General features: G+C 47.8%; 1 protein-coding gene across 1 annotated transcript; it reads left to right on the forward strand.

Moving 5' to 3' along the window:
- Positions 1 to 9471: 9471 nt before the first annotated feature.
- RAC2 (Rac family small GTPase 2) lies at positions 9472 to 15613 on the forward strand (the record flags this gene model as incomplete). Its single annotated transcript, XM_061356564.1, has 4 exons — positions 9472 to 9650; positions 12405 to 12476; positions 14052 to 14169; positions 15559 to 15613. Coding segments are annotated over exons 1-4 (280 nt in total), but the record flags the coding sequence as incomplete, so codon positions are not given.
- Positions 15614 to 15617: the final 4 nt, after the last annotated feature.

Genomic DNA, 15617 nt, shown 5'->3' on the forward strand with positions numbered 1-15617 from the left:
ACTGGGGGGGCGGGCTGCCCTGTGACTCCTCCCTTCCTCTCTTCATCCCTTCGACCACATCTCATGAGCTTGCCTCAGTGGAAGGAGCTGTATGTGCATACACCACTGTGAGCTAACAGGGGCTCCCTGGCCACTTCTGACACTCAAATCCACAGGTGCAGTTCCATCCCAGCAGCTTTTCTGGGAATCTCTGAGCATGTGTCTCTGATTGAGGGGGCTGAAATGAGCAGTGGGAGGCTTTTCTCTGAGAGACTCTGAGGAGAGAGGGGAGGGAAAAGGGAAGTTCTTGATTCAGAAAACCCATCTGATTTGGGAAGTGGTTTCATTTTAAAGGAACAATTCTTCCTGTGTTAATTCTGTAACAGGGTGGGGTGTGTGTTGTCAATGCCCCAAAATTGGAGGATGGTTGATGGCAGGGAGAAGAGAGTCTCTTCCTTCCTTTCCCTCCCTCTTTGCCCACTACGTGACTTTCAGTCTTGCTCCTTTTTCTCCCACTAACAAACTGTTTTATTTGGAAGCCTTGTATATCAGAATGGAATGGACTGAGGAGGAATGAAATCTTCTCTTAGGTTTATCGATATTCCTGCTGGTGGGAGGCCTGGCCTTAGAGGACAGTTTTGAAAGCATTTGTGCTGCTCTGTTCACCTGTGAGGCAGAGGGGTGCCCCTTTTCCTCTGTTCCCTCCACATAGCCCCAGAAGGCTGTATGCTTCCTCTTGAGCTGTATTTGATTCCCATGTGATTTATGTGGTAGATCTCTCATACAGGCAATGTGGGAAGAAAGAAGCACCATGTCAGAGCCAGAAGAACTGATGATTGAATAATAGGTCAAGGTAAAATTCAAACCACTTGTGATGGCCAAACAGGGCTCTTGCCTCCTTTATCAGGGCTGAAGCTGTAAAAAGGGATGGCTTCTCTCCATGCGTGAGCACACACCTCTGAAGCACTCTACATCCTTAGCTCCCTGACCTGTTGCTGTACTCACAGAAGGCCTTGAGCAGGACCACAAAACAGGTTCAGACTTCTACCCAACATTCTTCCATGAGACAGCAAGATAGAGTTTGCAAGAGCGTTGCATCTGTAGAAAAATAAGAAATGGCTTTCTGACTTGTCATGCAATCAGAGCTAGCATCTCTGTAAGCTTGCCGCCGTTTAGAATAGGTTCTGGTGAGGCTGAAGGTCCCTGGCTCACTAGAAAAGGGAGAGCTATTATCATCCCACATTCCATTAACTGAGTCTGGTCTGAGGTCCTCTGGAGAGGATAAGTGGCTCTTTAAAAGGCTTGATGCAAAAAGTAGGATCTGCCTGAAAACTCTAGCTAAGGTCCATTGCTCTAGGGCCATCTAACCTCACAAAAGCACAGTTTGCCCTCCCTTCCTCTCAGTCTCTTGTGTTTGCTCTAACCTGTGGTTATGCCATAGCTTCAGTGATGTTATTGGAGACGACAAGCACTCCAGTGACCCTTCAGTGAAGAGTGGGAGATATCCCAACTTTAAAGTTGTCAAGGGGTGGCAGAAATCCAGAATGAATGCACACAGGCAGTTGTAGGCAGGGTCAAAAATAACCTGTGATCTTTAGGAAGAGTCAGTGGTAAACATGTAGCACTCGCTTCCTGTGGTCAGTGTCAATATTTTCAAAGCAGCAGCTTGAAGCTTCTCTGGGAGGGATAGAAGGAAGGAAAAGAGAGCAAGCTTTATTTAATGCAAACTGATTACAAAGCATTACACCCATGTCTGCCCTGGCCCTCATTACACTTGCGATGTCATAAGCCCAGTCAGGAATAAGCACCATTTGGCCATTCCCTTCCCTCCCCAGGTGGGATGGGAAGGATAATCGGAAGAATGTAAATCCCATGGGTTGAGATGAGAACAGTTTAAAAACTAAAGTACACTATAATACTATTACTACTAATAATAGTGATAACGATAAGGGAAATAACAAGGGGAGAGAATATAAAACTGAAAGGGAAAAGGAAAAAACAATAAACACCAGTGATGCACAATACAATTGCACATCCTCCGCTGACTGATACCCAGCCCAACCCAAGCAGCAATGGTCTGTTCTGGGTGACTCCACCCAGGTTATATACTGGGCATGATGTGCTGTGGTACGGAATATCCCTTTGGCTGGTTTCAGTCAAGTGTCCCGTCCTGTTTCTGCTTCCTCCCAGCTTCTTGTGCCCCTCCTCACTGGCAGAGCATGAGACTGAAAAGTCCCTGGTCAGGGTAAGCATTACTTAGCAACAACTAAAACATCAGTGTGTTATCAGCACTGTTCTCAGGCTGAAGCCAAAACACAGCACTGCACCAGCTACTAGGAAGAAAATTAACTCTATCCCAACTGAAATCATGACAACACCCAGTGTCCCCATTTAATATTTATCGGAGGCCTGCGTTTAGGTCACAAATTACCAAGAGCCCACTCCTTGTAAACTCAGTTTCTGCCTTGAGATTCTGGGCTACATCAGAGGAGAATTTACTGCCCCACAGTCCACCATGTCCCAGTTCCTGCACTGGGTCCAGTGTGCCACCTCCGGTCTTTCCATCACTGTTTTCCACAATAAAACATTGTTTTAACAGTCTTGCAGCTGACATCAAGCAGACATACCAATCTAAAGCACTTCCTTGAGAGACCTGATCTTGCCTGCCACAACGGTAGGTGACATATATAGGCTCTCGATCAGGGCTGTTCTTATATATGTGTCTGTGGGCAGGCCAAACCACAAGCAAAGACCAAAATGGATGTCTCTGTGCACTGCAGAGGTATTCTTAACCATTCAAACAGAGAGCAATGCAAAACCTGTACCTGTGTCTCTGATCCATACTTGCTTCATCTGTTAACTCCTTGATGCTGCTTTCTTCCCACCTGTCTGCTGGAATCCCTGACTGCCCTGTTTTGAGACCTTACCTGCTACTTCCATTCTCCTGGTTGTGGTAGCTTTGCTTTTAACAGTTGTTGGCTTTGATGCACTCTAAATGGTCTCAGGTATTTCATCCAGAAGAGTCTGAATGAGAAATGAACCATTAAAAAACTATGTAAGTGTATTTCATGTGAAAATTAAACACTTGTGAGATGTTTTCTCATAAGGGTACACAAGAAGTGAGACAGCATCGTACATCTATACTAGTCCTAGAGCATTTCCCATTATTTCCAAAGCGAAAGGGAAGTATGTCTCCCTCTCCAGGTCCTTAGTCCCACTCTCATTCGTATGGTTCACAAACCAGTTTGGTTCCAGGCTTACCCTGAAGCAAAACAAGAAGTTTGTCTCTTAAGAAATCCTAGATGCAGACAATGTCAGTTTGCTTGAGCACCCCAAACAGGCAATACAGATTAGTAGTGAACTCAGGTGGATACCAATGCTACCTCAGCAAGCAATGCATCTGGAAATGCCCTTAAGGTAAATAAAACATGTTCTGTGGTTGTGGCATGAAAATGCTGTGAAAGGGCTACAACACAACCCTCTCATTATTTCAAGTTAAAAAACAAAGATGGAGAGAAAGAGGGAGAACAAAAGAGAGTGAGAAAAAATGAAGGGAGGAAGAGGAGGAGAGGAGGGGAGAGGAAAGGAGACTGGGAAAGGTCAGATATGTCTTGGGTTGGATTGGGGTGGTATTTGGCCTTTTTTGTCCCCTCCTATCACTCCTCTTCACACCCACCAGCTCATAGGTAAAGCAGTGTGTCTCCTGTGCCTCCAGAGCTGTTGGGAACAAGGACAGGAAGAAGCATATCCCTGGAAATCAGCTTTTCTGGTACAGGACTGAGGTTAGATACAGTAATTCCTTCTGCCACTGCACATCCTTCCCAGCTGTGGTTATCACAGGCTGGGGTTGTGCAGGCAAGGGGTTGGAGTGCTTGCAATGGGGACATTCAGGCTGGTCCAGTAGTTCTCACCTCATCAGGCATGGACATGCCTCATCAGGCAGATCAATACCCCAGGCTGATCCCCATGCCTCCTGTGCTATGAACCACTTTTTCTCCCAGGATGCTCCCTGTCTGTACATAGCCTTAAACTGGAGCTGGAAATAGCTGTTGTTCTGGTGGCCACAAAGGAAAATATCAAACCAACAGCACTGGTGCCCTTTTCTACTACTTGGTATGGGCTTAAAATAATTGTGTAAATAAAAAAGAAATATAAATATTTGCTACTACCGTCAACGGGATAAAGACAGGGACAAAGTGCCATTTATTTCTCTGTGCCGAACATGCCAGCTGTGTTCCCACAACTATCCACAGAAAGACAAAGTGCAGATCTGTAGAGATTCAATAGCTCCTTCCAGAGGTTTAGGCTGTTATTCAGGCTGGGCTTAGGGATGTCAGAAGAGAGTGTACCACTTCTTACACAGTATTGTGGGGATTACAAATTGTGCAGACAGTATTTGGATACCAGGTAAAACAGCACTGGAGCAAAGACAACAGCAGGATTTTTCATATAAGAAATGGAATAAAATAACCTTTATTCAGTGTGAGGAGCAACACACTGAGGCAGAGCAGTAGCTCAGGATGCAAACATGCAGGCAGTAAGTAAACCTACTAGTGCAGGGTACCTGGAATAGCCTATTTTCAACTGCTTTTACTAATCCAAGGAAACAGATTGTAGTTTAAAGATAGAAAGTCAGTGATTATGAAAAGCCACAGGAAAAAAAAACAACCCATAACTCTCATAAAGATTACAAGAGGGTCACTTAGAGTCTGATGAACTTCAACGAAGAGCCAGAGGGATTTGTTTTGTTGGACTCCAGTGCGGCAAGGCTGAAGCTTTGGGCCTTTGAGGAAAAAGTGGTGAAAGACATGCAAAAGATTTTACTTTCGTAATTCAGGAAATACTGAACCTGTAAAACAGAGTGGCCAATCTAAGTGGCTAAAATCCAAAGCTATAGATTTCCTTAGTACTCTGAAAGCTCTTTTCACTTCCCTGAAGCAGCCTTCCTAGAAGATACCATAGCTTGCCAGTAAAGATATGTATTCAGTCTGGTTTTACAGAAACATAGTTTATCTAACATCTGATTACAAATGAAGAGTCAGCAGACAGGGGAGTCAAGTCAAGACACTGACACTCAAGTTATAATTTCCATGTGTAATTTCTAGCCCCTGTTACCTCCCCTCTACAACAGGCAGGTGAAAAATGCTGTTGAAGCATCTGAGCACCTCTTGGGAAAGCATGCACAGCCAGATGTTGATCTGTATTTACCACCATTAAGTAACAGATTGGTATCAGTGAGATGACAGTTGTCACTGGCTGAGAACAAAATGACTGTAAGAATGGAAACCCATATCAAGAATCACTGGGGACTTGCAGAAGTACAGAGAACCAAATAAGACCAAGCCATAAAAACCCAGTATGACTTAGAGTCTGCAAACAACTTTTCAGCTGAGGGAAGAGCAAGGGTGAATCAGCCGTCACAAAGAACTTGATGCCCAAAGGTCTGTGCCATGGTTTTCTGCTTACCTAGGTACATAGTGGAGACGAGGTGGAGGAGGTGAACATCTTTCAGTGCTCCAGATAGGAGGATGGCAGTGGACCTGCTGTTTTGCCCTAAACTGAGAACAGTCACATTCTGAAGATAGAGGAGCCTCCATGACAGAGTGTGTCAGGAACAGACCACCCGTCCCTGATTGTAGTAGGGCTGATCTCCAGAAAAATCCATGGGAAAGGCAGGTCCAAGACTCAGTAAACACTATCTGCAAACTGGGTTGCTTATGAGCCATGTTGTAAATGCAGGTAGTTTGTGTCCAGTGAGGCTGTATTGGAAACTACATTTTCTAAGCTTTTGCTTGACAGGGTAAATTTAGGCTAGAGCAAGCCTTGGTATGGCCATGTTATATAACTGACCCTGTAGAAAGCAGTTCCACAACCACTCTTAACAGAGAGTGCAGAACATCATGGCCTGAGGTGAATCATCCCACTTCAGTTATGATCTGAGCTTTGAATTCAGGGCAGGCTTTTCAAATAAGCGTGGCACTCAGTGAGAAACCACAGCAGCAAGAGGAGAGGAGGGCAACAGGGAGGGGTGGGAGCTTTGGAGAAGAGAAGCAGCAAAGCAAGAACTAAAAGCAAGGGGCAGATGGTGAGAAGCTGTGTGAACGGGGAAGTGGGATAACGCAAAAGGGGAATACAGCAAGTGCGGACAGTTTGCAGCCCAGCCAGGCTGAAGTGAATAAATCTCTTCCCTGCTGGAGGCTCGGCAAACACAGAAAAGGTCTCATGGCCCCTCAGGATTGCCTGAGTGATAGCTCACATAAAATAAATCCTATCAGGGCCCAGGGTAATGAGAATACCTGCTGTGGCCATGCTCTGCATGCACAAAGAAATGAGCCTCATGTTCCCCCTAGGAAAAGGTTCCCGCCACTGCTGTCTGTGCTGAAAGACAAGCTTCCTGTTCAGCTCCCGCTTTACTGTGAAGTGCAACCATCATTTCTAAAAGAGCCTTCTTGCCCTTTTCGCATCCTCACTGAGGAAGCAGAACCCCACAGAAAGAGAGGGAGAGATGGGGCAGTCCTTGCTGCTTTGAAACCCAGATGCGAGAATGGTATCATGCATTTCCTCCCTTGCCCACCATCCCACATGAGTGCCATTCAAACCCACACCACTCAGATCCGGTGCCCAGGGCACTGGAAGTCTCTCAGAGCAAAGCTGTCTCACTGAGCAATTCTTTCCCATTAGCATCTTCCTCAAACTCAGTAAAGGGAACAGGAAACCCCAGATGGGTGACTGCCTGCCCTCAGCCCTGCTGCACATGCAGAAGGAAACTCATGTCAAGAGCACCTCTTGGTGGTGTGAGAGGACATCAAAGCAGAAACAGACCTGTATGTGCTGAGTTTGGGGTTATGGGCCTATTTCCTGCAGTTGCTTTCTCTTTCCTGCAGCCTGTACGACTGAGAGGTTTTACTGTAGCAGGTGCCTGTTCTCAGTTATTACAGTGTGGTCAGTGTGTCATCTGAATACAATATCCCAATTTTAATAAAGTGATGGAAAGAAACACCCTAAAAGCCTTTATGGACATCCCTATCATCCCTCTTAAAGGTCATTAGTCAAGGAGGGATGTTTATATTCACCCCAGAAGTAGGGTTGGAGATACACTTTCTGTCCAGGACTTACGTAGGTCGTTGTTGACTATATAGAACTACAGTGCCTTTGACACGGGGCTCATCCAGACATGGGATCGCAGCAACACTCAACACCACTTTTAACTTGTCTTCTTCTTCCCCAGTTCCTTCCACGCTGCCAGTCACACAAGCCCATATGCCAGACTACAAAGGACAAAAGTGCACACTGGATTCAGTAGGTCAGTGGTCCTTGTTCGTCCCTGCCAACAAGGTCCTACTGTGCTACTGGCCAGTTTTCCATCCAGTCTCCCTTAGCCTGAATCCTATCCCAAGCTCCAGTACCCTTACATGACTGTGGCTCTGTCACAGGTAAGGCTCGTTGTATTCTTCAGACCTCCCCAGCTCTTTTCCCTTCAGTCTTCATCATTCCCACCCCAGATGTCCACTCCGTTTTTCCCACCCTACTTCTACCCAGGCCCATAAAGGTTATTAGAAATCTTCAGGGAAAAGATCTGCTGAAAACAGAAATGTTCCTTTGGAGCCATATATACTTGCCTTCTTGTCTTAGTCCTATCTCCTGGCATGCTGTATTCTGCGGCTGCCTGCCCTTTCCAGCTCCTCCCTTTAACAGTCTTTGTCACTCTTGCTTCTGTCCTCCTCTGACCTGTATTCCTATGGCTGATTCCTGCTCTCACTTGCAGAGGAAGCAGTGGGTTTCCTTCCTCCCCCTTCCCTACCACCCACAGAGGGAACACCTGGTTACAGCTGGTCACTTTGTGCTTCTGAAATTGCCTCAAGACTTGGAAATGTTCCACAGTTGAAGGCTTCTGGGCTGCAGCCAGTGCCAAGTGATAGATTGGAGAGCAGAGCTCTCCTCCTGAGCAGCAACAACCTCCCATTGCTGCAGCAGCATAAAGGTCACCAACCTTTGGAGAAACACTTTCCCTCAGAGTTCCTTCCTTCAGGAACATCCCAGCTGGAATCCTACTGTTCCTGGTCTAACTGGCCTCCTGACAAAGCCTGGATATGCTAGTTTATCCGGTATCACCACATCCCTTCTTCTATAGAATGCATCTCCTGCCCATCCACTCATCAGTTCAGGCTGGAGCACACATATGTGCACACATATGCACTTTTTCAGGCTTAGCATTGCATGAGAGGAGAAGGAAGAGGAGGCAGGCCCTCATTTCAAGAAGGGAACGGAAGGAGTAGAGTCTCCTGCAATCCTTGTCTCTTCCTTCTTAGGTTATTGCTTGCTTCTTTTTCTTGCTGCCTAGCTCTACAATTCTTCTGGTTTTGGAGGACGATGAGGAAAGGCTGAGAGAGTTGGGATTGTTGAGCCTGAGAAAACAAGGATCTGGGAAGACCTTACTGTGGCATTTCAATACATAATGGATGCTTATAAGATGAGGCCTACCCTAACAATAGGACAAGGGGTTATGGCTTTAAAATAAAAGAGAGTAGATTCAGACTAGATAAAAGAAAGAAATTTTTTATTAAGAGGGTGCTGAGGTCCTGGCACAGGTTGCCCAGAGAAGCTGTGGCTGCCCCAATCCTGGCAGTGTTCAAGGCCAGGTTGGATGGGGCTTGGAGCAACCTGCTCTAGTGGAAGGTGTCCCTGCCTATGGCAGAGGGATGGAACTGGATGAGCTTTAAGGTCCCTTCCAACCCAAACCATTCTATGATTCAATGACAAGATGGAAGAGGTCTGGCAGCAGATCCCATGTGCCACTTTTGTACAGAAGTGGGGGGAAGGGTGGGTATGAGATGCTGGTTTGCAGGGCTCCTCTCATGCACCAGTCTTGGCTGTCATAGTACTGGAAACATACATTAAAACAGTTCATTGCATCCCTTGGTGCACTTGCTCCACTTCATGGTGAACACAGAGGTTCACACAGTACTTCTTTGTATTAGCAATCTGGGCAGGTGGGGAAGTGCAGCAGGACCTTATTGCCACCAGAGGGGATGGCATGGGATTCCTAGAGGCTGCTTAACCTCCTTGCTCAGCCTTCACAGGAAACACTGCTTCTTATGATGTTTTGCCGTTCACACACATGGGCACTGGGAAGACATGAAAAATCATTGCCCTACATCACCCCACTGCTTTGACTTCAGATCCTCTTCCCTGCCTACCACCCCCCCCCAAAGTTTGGATGATAAAGGAGGAAAGAGGAAATCCACCTTTCTGCTTTCTCACCTGCTTCTAACCTTTGTCCAGCTCCCCTGTAAAAGCAGTTTGGTGCCCCCAGCCGTGTGGGGTGGGGTGGGAATGGGTGAGACACAGGGGGAGAAGAAAGATACTACAGCAGTCATCATCCCAACCATGCAGTCATGCATGCCCCGCCTTCAGCTAACGGCCTCGGCCGCAGGGTTGCTGCTGTGGTGGGAAGGGAGGAGGGACCGGAGGGTGACTGTCAAATACAGTTCCCTCTTCCACTTCCTCCCTCCCTCCAACCTGCCGCTCACTGCAGCACAACGGCCGAGACTCAGATCTGCCCATCTCTCCCCGCTGTTTGCCTTGGCCTGACTTCCCTTTGCCCCAGGTGCCGACCTCTGCCACGGGTCCAGAGACATGCAAGCTATCAAGTGTGTGGTGGTGGGAGACGGGTAGGTACCCAAAGGTTTGCTGTGGATGCTGGGAGGGAGAGCGGGTGACAAGGGGCAAGAAATAGGGTGTCTGCTTGGTGAACCTTCCCCAGCTCTGCTTCTGACCTCCTGCAGACTGCGTTCCCTCCTTCTCGCTCTTCCCTCCCCAGGGCAAGGGACCTTCCTCTGGGAATGAAGTAGAAGAGGTCATTTTGAAGGGCATCTGCCAAAGAGGCGTGGAAAGTGGGTCAGGGTCTGTTCCAACACAGGAGGTGGTAGCATTGCTGCCAGGTTCAACCTGTACGCAGGAGTCAGATTTAAAACCCGACAAGTGCAAGTGCTCTCCTGCAGGTGAATGGCTCCTTGAAAGCCATCTGCTCACTGGGACCGACTGGGAGAGGGCACAGCACTATGATCCCGAATCTCTGTGTTCAGCACATTGTATTGGAGTGTGGGGGAGAGTGTTTGGCAAGGGGTTTCTGTGGGCCCAAGGAGGACGAGCTTTTTACATTGAGTATATGCTACTTTGGGAGTGAGAGGTAGCACAGCTTTGCCTTTACAGTGTGATGGTGTCACTGCCCATATCCCGTGATCCCTAGAAACGGCCTGATCTAAGCCATCACTAAGGGAAGCAGTCAGTACTGCTTGGGGCCGAAGGGACAGGACTTCTTCTTGCCCTGTTGGATAACAGGGAAGGAGAGTCCACGTTGGGCATGGAGTAGGTTAATTCATTTCCCAGCAAGGAGCTGACCAGACTGCTATCTGGGGCAGCTATCAGGTAGCAGATGAAAACACATTTGCAGCAACCCCGCTCCCCACAGTCACTTCCTCCTTCAAAACTCGCCTGGGGAAGAAGACATCTGCAAACATAGCAGTACATGTTAGACATATTCTCAGGCGCTGGAGCAAGGGGATGGCGAGAAGGAACAAGGAAGGAGAGACCCTCCAGTAAAACCATTACCTCTAAGAACAGTCTTCTGAAGGCTTCAAGCTAGAGCTGGGTGTTTATCTGTTGCCCTGTTAAACCTGCAGTTTACTACCTACACATTATACCAACCATATACCTAGCCATGCCTCAAGGCAGCATTCCCCTCATATCATGGCTAACCCCACAACATGTCCTGCTTTCAACGGCTCTGACCCAAACTCCTCTTAAATGTCTACTGTCTTGTCGTTTTGCTTCTCTGTGCACTACACCTCCCCTCTCACCATCTTGCAATGCAGCAGTCCAGTTATCCCCCACAGCTCTGAGCAATTGGTCCATCACCCTTCACCTCCCTCCTGGCCATATCAGCCTTTCACCCTCCCTTGGCTCAACCTTCGCGACCACAGGACCTTCTGCCATCACTCAGCTAAGCCCCTTGATGTTGCCCCATAAGCTGTTCTGGCCCTATATCCCACATCACTGACCTATTAACACTGAGCTCTGCCCCAGTAACCTCACCTCTTCTCTCAATAGCTTGGTGGTACCCTTCACCTCTTCACTGACCCTTTGTGTTCCCCTCTGTTCAATCGCACTAGTTCAGAACCATCCCTCCGTGCATGACTGACTCACCCACAGTCCTGTAGATCTCCTGAGCCATTACCTGTGGAGCTTAAGGAAGTCTCTGTGGCCCTCCCCAGTATCTCTGCAATAAAAGGGAAGTAAGGGAGCTGGGAAAGAGAAGGGACTGGGAGAGGAGGATCTAAGAAAGGGAGGTGGCAGAAGGAAGAAACAAGTGTAAAAGCACGCTGAAGAGCTTTGTTTCCTCCTCAGCTTCCCCACAGAGCAGTGGCCAAGGCAGATGCCTTGTGAATAAGGGCAAAGATGCTGTACCTGCCAAGGGCACACAAAAAGGCAACGTTGCAGCTCTGCAACAGGGGACTTTGCAGGTACAGCTGACATGGTTGGAGCATCCCCAGGAGCGGGACTCTAGGAAAGTCATCTCTCCCCTCCTGTGGCTGTGCTCGCAGGCTGAGGAGGCAGGTTGCTCTCACCACCTCCATTTTACATATACTGCAACTGAAACCTAGCCAGACTTTTCCAGGCCACCCAGACCTGAGAAGCAGCAGCACAGCAAGAGAAGGATTCTCCTTCCCACTCCTGTCCTGGGTGCTTTATCTTCCTCAGTTTCTCTCTACCTGTTTTCCACACCACAGGCTTCAGCTTGACCACAACACCAGTCTGGTCCATACTGCTACCCTGGCTCATTGGCTCCCTTCTGCAGCATGGGTGTGGGGAGGCTGAGGAGAGAGGAAGCAGAAACACCACCAGCAGCCTCCGCCAGCTGCAGAGAGAGGCACCTTGATGGCTTCTTACAGCTCTCTGCAGTGATGCTGCAGCTCTCTGCAGACAGGCAAGACTGGAACCTGTTGTGGCTAAGTCAAGAGGAGGTGCTATCAGTCCCTGGCCACAGTGCCTGCAGAAGCAGGCAGGGGTGCCTGTGCTCAGAGGCATGTCGTGGCATTCCAGCACTGCAGTGTGCATGTCCTGGGAAATGGGCTCTCACCTCCATCTCAGAGTGGATGTGTTTTAGCTGAGTGATCTCTGTACCAAACTGTGCAAACAAGCCTTTGTGCTCAAAGACAACATTTCTGGGTGACATCCTGTCTTTCTGCCTGCTGGTTGTCTAACCTGTGGCTGTGTGCTGTCTGGTCCTGTGAATGCATTTCTGCCTCCAGGGGCCTCCTAACAGGGCTAGCTTAGAAGTGTGAAAGGATTGCCCCATCCCCACCTCACCCTAACAAGTCTTCCTGCACTACACAACTTCCTGCTGGTTTTCCTTTGTCTTCCAGAGCTGTAGGCAAAACCTGTCTCCTCATCAGCTACACCACCAATGCCTTCCCAGGAGAATACATCCCTACTGTGTGAGTAAAGGAATAAACTGGTTCTGGGGTGGATGGGAGGCATGGAAAGCAGGATGCAAAGGGGTTCAGAAACCCGTTGTTGTTCACCCTGAAGGCAGGGTTATGATGTCCATGCCAGCAGAGGACGGACTGCCAAACTGGCAAAGGTGCCCCTACACTTCAGATCCGTCACCTTTTACCAGAAGCAAGTGGACTTATAAACCCCTAGTATCAATGGGACATTTGGGAGAAATAAACCAACCCAAGGGTCTATCTGCCTGCTAAGTTCATACATGGTTTACACACAGATGGGGTCCTTCTAGGCAAAACAACCAGGCACAAAATTGGCCTAGACCCAAGAGAAGACAGTTGGATAGATAGAAGTCCCCACTTCCTTCCTTATCACTGGAGCAGGCACTGATAATGCTGACAGTAAGAGTGCAGGATCCAGCTCAGTGCCAGAATAGAAGCACTATGCAATCCATCAGATGTATGCATGAGGGTGGGACGGACATGCAGACTCTTAGCATAAGAAACAAGCTTAAGGTTGCTTTAGTCTGAGTGGCCAGATGCATTTGTACTTCCAAAGAGCATGGGATTATGTTTGGGGATGCACACCATACATACTCATATCACACCACAGGGATGTGCAGTATGACTATACACTTCCTTAGGTGGGAAAAGGAGCTAGGCACAGTATGTCAGACTGCCAGCTCAGGTTCAGATTCCTTGGGAAGGAAAGATGCAGGAAAACCTTAGTGTCACTGTTTTCTTCAGACCAATTTGCAGTGGCATTACAAAACACAGCTGGGGCAGCAAGAACCCTTCTTTTCTCAGAAACTGGTTTGTGGAAGGACATCATCCCTCCAAGCACGTAGCCATGAAGTGGCTATGCATTTTGTGTGTCACACACCATTTCTCCTCCTATCTGAGGCTTATGCCTGGAGACATGAAAGGGAGGCCGTTCTGTGGTCCTGGACTGCATAGCTTATCTCACAGTGGTGGTGTATGCTGTGAGCACATTCACAAGGTCTTTCTGTTGGAGCAAAGGGGAGGAACATCTCTATTGTTTTAATATATACATATATTTATTTCTATGAAGTCTTTGCTCTCAAGCATGCAATCCTGATAGCTGTTCTAAAATATTTCACACTGAATTGTCAGAGTAAGTGGACACACCTTGGCATACTGGTTCAGTAGGGGTGTTGAGGAGTGCAGGGCTGAGGGAGCTACAGATACAAGGATTCTTCTTCTTCACTTTTAAGAAGAAAGAAGGGGTTTGGAGTACAGAAGAAACACAGGGACTTGGTTAGAGCAGACATAGTTGTGGGAAGGATACTGGAGAAAACTGAAGGTTTTATGGATCTGCATGAAAGATGGCAAAGGCAGAGCTGCAGCCGGGCACCTGCGCAGGACAGATGGGGAGGAGGTTGCTGCTGAGTGGGAAGTCCATAAGGTTCATAGCATCACCTAGGTGAGCTGAGAAGAGGAATCACCACCCTTTGCTCCCGGGTGCACCTAGCAAATCCCAGCTACATTACTGGAAGAGCTCCCTCTTCTCCTGTTTGAGCTACGGTCTATGTCTCTGAATTCCAGGTTTGATAACTATTCCGCCAACGTGATGGTTGACAGCAAGCCTGTAAATCTGGGGCTATGGGATACTGCTGGACAAGAGGATTATGACAGGCTGAGGCCGCTGTCTTACCCGCAGACGGTGGGTCACACTCTATGTCCCTCCTCCCTTATTCCTCCATCAAATATGCCTTTGGCCCCAGTGCAAAAATCAACGTTTGCCTTAAAACGGTGACATGACTGTTCCTGTCTCTCTCTGCCCTTTTTTAAGAATACCTCTGTTGATATACAAGTGCTTTGAAACCCTTAATGTAAAAGGCATCTAAGGGTATTTTGGAGATTTCATCTACTGGTGCAACATAGCAAGAAAACCCCTGGGATTAAAAGAGCCAAACTGCCCTTTTGTGAAGTTAAAGTGGCTCAGGGAATTCAGGAACTGAGGCAGGAGCTTCTTACATTTCTGTGAACCCTACTATTCTGGCTTCTGCCTTTTAAAAGAGATCTGATGTGGAGACACATGTGTTTGATCTGCTGATGCCTCAACTAAGCCCAAGCATCTTGCAGAACAAATGGATGCCTCCACAGACACACAGATTCACCAGTTTTTCATCACATTAACAGAGTGATTTTGGGTTTAAAGATCACTTTCCCTGGAGGATGCTGTTCCAAACAGTCTCTTGGCAAGCTCAGAAAGACACTGCTGCCTCAGGCGCTGGTCTCAAGGTTGCCATTGCAACCAAAAGGGCTAGGAATTGAAGGCACTATTTGTTTCAGCTAGGTTCAGCCACTTAAAAGCCAGACACCTGGTATAAGCTGTTTGTGTAGGCTCCTTCTATAGTCAGTGCAAGCAGCTGTATTTCTCAGTAAAGTGCTTGCATCCACCCTGGGACACATCCCAAGGATAGGTGCAGGATCTGTTTTCCAAGTGTTTTGCCTCTAATGGTTATAGAAGTATGGAAATGAATAGGCTGGGCCTGACACCCTTCCTTTAGCTTTGTTGGGTGAAATAAATATAACCCACAAGAGCTGGTTTGGTTTGGTTTTTAGTGCAAGTCAAAATTTTTCCATGCCCCAGGAGAAGCACTTATGCGGATAACCAAAATTCGACCTCATTTGTGTCCTGCATGTGCACTTTTCGGGCTGACCATAGCTCTGTCTCAACAGCAGGCAAAATTATTGTGTCTTGAAGGCTTTCTGGTGTTCTGTGAGAAATGAGCGGGATGCTGTCAGGCCATTTCCCATGAGGATGAGTGTGCCTACCACAAAAACCCCATCCTCATAGTTAAACATTTGGCTCTTCTGATAAGGGTGGCTATGGTTACCATGAGTCAGGGGAGCAAACGTCCTTCTCCCCTCTAGAGGCAATTAGCAGCATTCAGGACTGTCTTACACTGAGAGACCGCTTTCCCCAGCATGACTCTTTGCTGCAGAGGGAACATGCTGCCCACCTAGCTCCTCTCCCCTCTTTGCCCCCTTGTCATGCAATCCCATGTTCTCAGCCTAACTCTGTGCCATGGTTGTATACTTACAGGATGTCTTCCTGATCTGCTTCTCTCTTGTCAGCCCAGCATCTTATGAAAACGTTCATTA

Source organism: Neopsephotus bourkii, unplaced genomic scaffold, assembly GCF_033783945.1.
Source record: "Neopsephotus bourkii isolate Nb327-2 ecotype Australia unplaced genomic scaffold, CSIRO-AGI_Nbou_v1 NB_107, whole genome shotgun sequence".
In the NCBI taxonomy this organism is placed as follows: Eukaryota; Metazoa; Chordata; class Aves; order Psittaciformes; family Psittacidae; genus Neopsephotus; species Neopsephotus bourkii.